Below are 3568 nucleotides of genomic sequence, written 5' to 3'. Positions count from 1 at the left end.
AATCTTAAGTTGATAAGAGGAAGGAAAATGAATAGTTATATATTTAACAATGGCATCGAGAAAGAAATTGGAGAAATTCCAAAACACCCAATTCAAGATTATTGATATGTAGATAAGCTGTTAGATATAGGCTCACTGATTGATAATGTATTTGTGTTCACAAATCACAAGCTCAAGATAATTATGAATTTAGACGTGAGAAGATTGTAATAAAATAAAGAGATTCATCATCATTAAATTTGTAATTTTTATTGTATATGAATTTTTACTATCTTCATTTAAAAATAATTAACCTCTTGATTTATCATTTTGGAGGAGCTTATCCCAATATTATTGTGTTGTTTTGGTTGGTTGTGGGCTTCGGCTCTATTTATTCATAACAATAAAAAGGAAAAAAAAAAAAAAAACAAATCAATTAAGCATGAACCAGACGAACCAGTAACCACATCCACCAAAAAAATAAAATAAAAATTGTAAAATGCTGTACCCAAAAACTTTATTTACTTTCCCAGTTCCACATTATAATCATAAAATAAATATGCAATATTTCGTACTAAAAAGAGTGAAACATTGAATTATATTCTAGTTTATCGAACTTTGTTATTAGGATTTGGAATTAATTTCAAAACAAAGAAAAATATTTAAGATTTATGAATGAAAAATATTTTTTAACTTTGTATCCATGGTGGCAAGTGGCTATAGTAGATTAGTAATAGTGAAATAAAGTATTGGGTAAACAAGGGGGAGAGAGAGAGCAAAAGTAAAACCCGAGAATGTTAAATACTTGCAAATAATATAAGAAACAGACCAGACAGAAAATCCGATACAATGAAAGCAATTAAAACAAACGACACCCGAAGTAAAATCCATAATCACTCAAGTATAAAAACAAATTCTCGTTGTATCAAAACCGATGAACACTGAATTTCCATGGTCAAAGGTCAAAGCAAGTAAAAAATAATGGATTTTGATAGATACAAAATCATAATGTTGTAAAAATGAAAAATATAAAAATAGCGAATCAATGAGCCATAGAAACTAAAGAGAAGAACAAAAGATATCCGCAAAGACTTCACTGAGAAGGGCGACAGCAGAAATGAGGTTCTGAGAAAGCCAAAGTGATGTGCAGAATTATGTAGCAGATTGCTCCTCAGTGGAAGGAGCTTCTTTTTGGGGTACCTCTGCAGTGCCATTATTGGTGGCAGCATCCTTCGGTTGCGATGCAGGTGCACCTTCTGGTGCAGGCTTCCCATCTTTAGATGCTGTTTCTTTTGCATCCTTGCCATCTTTGGGGCCTTTGGCAGGTGCAGGTGGAGGCGGCATCATGTGAGGGGGTGGTGTGTGTTTCAGCTTCAACAGTATCTGCCGCATCCTTGCAAGATCCGTGGGTTTGCCGGGTTTTGGGCCTTGGATAACTGTAATTGATGGCTTATTCTCCTTATCCTTATCCTTCTTGCCTCTCCTCTTTTCAATGTTGGGAACCTCACGGGGAATGATCTCCCCAATTGCTTTCCAGTAATTTTTGTCGGCCTCTTTGTGGAACTTCTCTTGATTAGCTAAGTATAGCTGTTCCATAAGCGAATTTTATTATAGAATTAGAAGACAGGAAGGAAGTGAATAATGATGATGATGATGATGTTTTACCTTCTCCCTTTCTCTGTTTTGAACCTTGTTAGTCTCAACATTAAGCTTCCTTTTCTCATAGAAAGCCACCTTATATTCCTCAGCTTCCTCAATAATCTTCGATCTCATTTCTTTCTCCCTTTTCTCCTTCTCCTCTAACTGAATGGCATTTTGCCTGCATAAGGAATTCATTTTTCACAACTGGGTTCCGCAAACATGTAATTGACCTTAATTGACCTAAGATCATATTGTAAGCAACACAGTTGTACTACCATTAAGTTCAAGAATAATTTTCCCCAGATAACCAAACACAAAACCTAAGAATAAACTGTCAGGAGGACTTGATGCAATCCTCATCAAGCTTTATCAGTGTCATGTTATTTCATAAATTACTTCCATGAACTAGTCAAATATTGTCAACTAGGGTATGATCATTCCACTCCAAACAATCAACAATTACCACTCCCCCATGGCCCCATCACTTGCTCCAACATAATGGAATATAAGAAAGATCATGAAGCTCTAGAATCAGCTTTGACTAAGAGGTCCTATGACCCTATCCAACAACTAAAATTTGATAGCGACTTAAACCTCAAAAGCCCCTCACCATGCAATAACTATAGAGATCTAACTTCCAAGGGAAAAAGTTCGCTGTAATTGAAAGTGATACTATATATAATCTCCATAACAGGTTCAAGCAAACCTGTTCCTACTTACAGTAAGAACTGATCAACATTGATAATAAATTTCAGCTTGAGAGAGAGAGAGAGAGAAATCATCTTATATAATACACACAGCTCAAGTACAAATTGAAGTGAACTTGGAATAAATTAGGACTAGTCAATTCGCTTTCTTTCTGATCCTAGCTGATCACAGAAAACTCAATTGAAAGACCGAACTTTGGGATCAAGCATTGCACTAAACTTCCGACTTAGAGCAAAATCAAGTTAGATCTAAGCAGATTCAGACGAGATCTGACAAAATTTCACAAAAACAAATTCTAATCAACAAAGCGAGACGAGAGAGATAGAGAGAGAAAGAGAAATCCGAAACACTCACCGGCGCCACTCACGAAGGGCGTAACCTTCCTCCGGTCCCATCTCTGCGGGCGCTGGAAGCACCGGTCCGTCTGAGACGAAAACGCCGTCGTCGTGGTAGCCGTTGCCGTTACCGTTTTCTGCTACATGCACCGGTTCGAAGGGAGACTGGGAGTAGCTTGGATCCGGATCGCTGAACCCGAAGATGTTCGGCGATGCAGCCGGAGAAGTGTGGTCGACGACGGGAACATCGCCGCCGGAGAAGCTGGAGTAGCCGCCGTATCCGGAGAAGTTGTCTTCGTCGGCGTGGTTTTGATGGTGATCGGAGTCGACGCTGAAGGTATCAAAGGCAGACATGTCTTCTGTCTCTATGCTGTTTTTGTTCTCTCTCTCTTCTGTACAAAGATGGGTGCTTCGTTTGTTTAGCTTAATTGAATAATTGTATTCAGAGAAAGAGAGACAGATGCTGTTAGAAATTGGAACTTTTATTTGACAAATAAATACCCAACGCTGAAAAGAATTGAAAATAAATGGAAAAAAGTTAATTATTCATTTATTCGCGCAAGGGTCTTTTATAGTGAAAACGTTTAATTTATTTTTTGTTCCATTTGATTTTGATTTGAGTTTAATTTTAATGCATGACTTTATCAAATTGATTTATATATTTTATATGACTTAAAATTGACTCGTAACCAAGTAGAAAGGTAAGGGGATGGTTTTATTACTATTATTGTTTAATTGTTATACTATTTTCAACAATACTCTACATTTTCACTAAGAAAGAAAATAACTTTTTTTCATTAAAAATATGTGATAATTATGTTCTCTCAAAATGTTTATTATTGTCATATGAAAATGCTATTAATTTTTGTTAATTAAAAATTTTATATAATAAAATTTTTAAGAGA

The 3568-nt window shown here is 35.9% G+C and overlaps 1 protein-coding gene across 1 annotated transcript; it reads right to left on the bottom strand.

Annotated features, from left to right (window-relative positions):
• Nucleotides 811-3148, bottom strand: LOC107630999 (clathrin light chain 1). Its single transcript, XM_016334304.2, has 3 exons — nucleotides 2683-3148; nucleotides 1645-1798; nucleotides 811-1566 (listed from the first exon to the last, which is right to left on the bottom strand). The coding sequence occupies exons 1-3, from the start codon at nucleotides 3015-3017 to the stop codon at nucleotides 1132-1134; spliced, it is 924 nt and encodes a 307-aa protein (XP_016189790.1). The 5' UTR covers nucleotides 3018-3148; the 3' UTR covers nucleotides 811-1131.

This window comes from Arachis ipaensis, chromosome B03 (assembly GCF_000816755.2).
Source record: "Arachis ipaensis cultivar K30076 chromosome B03, Araip1.1, whole genome shotgun sequence".
In the NCBI taxonomy this organism is placed as follows: domain Eukaryota; kingdom Viridiplantae; phylum Streptophyta; class Magnoliopsida; order Fabales; family Fabaceae; genus Arachis; species Arachis ipaensis.
This window is presented reverse-complemented; position numbering and strand designations above follow the sequence as displayed.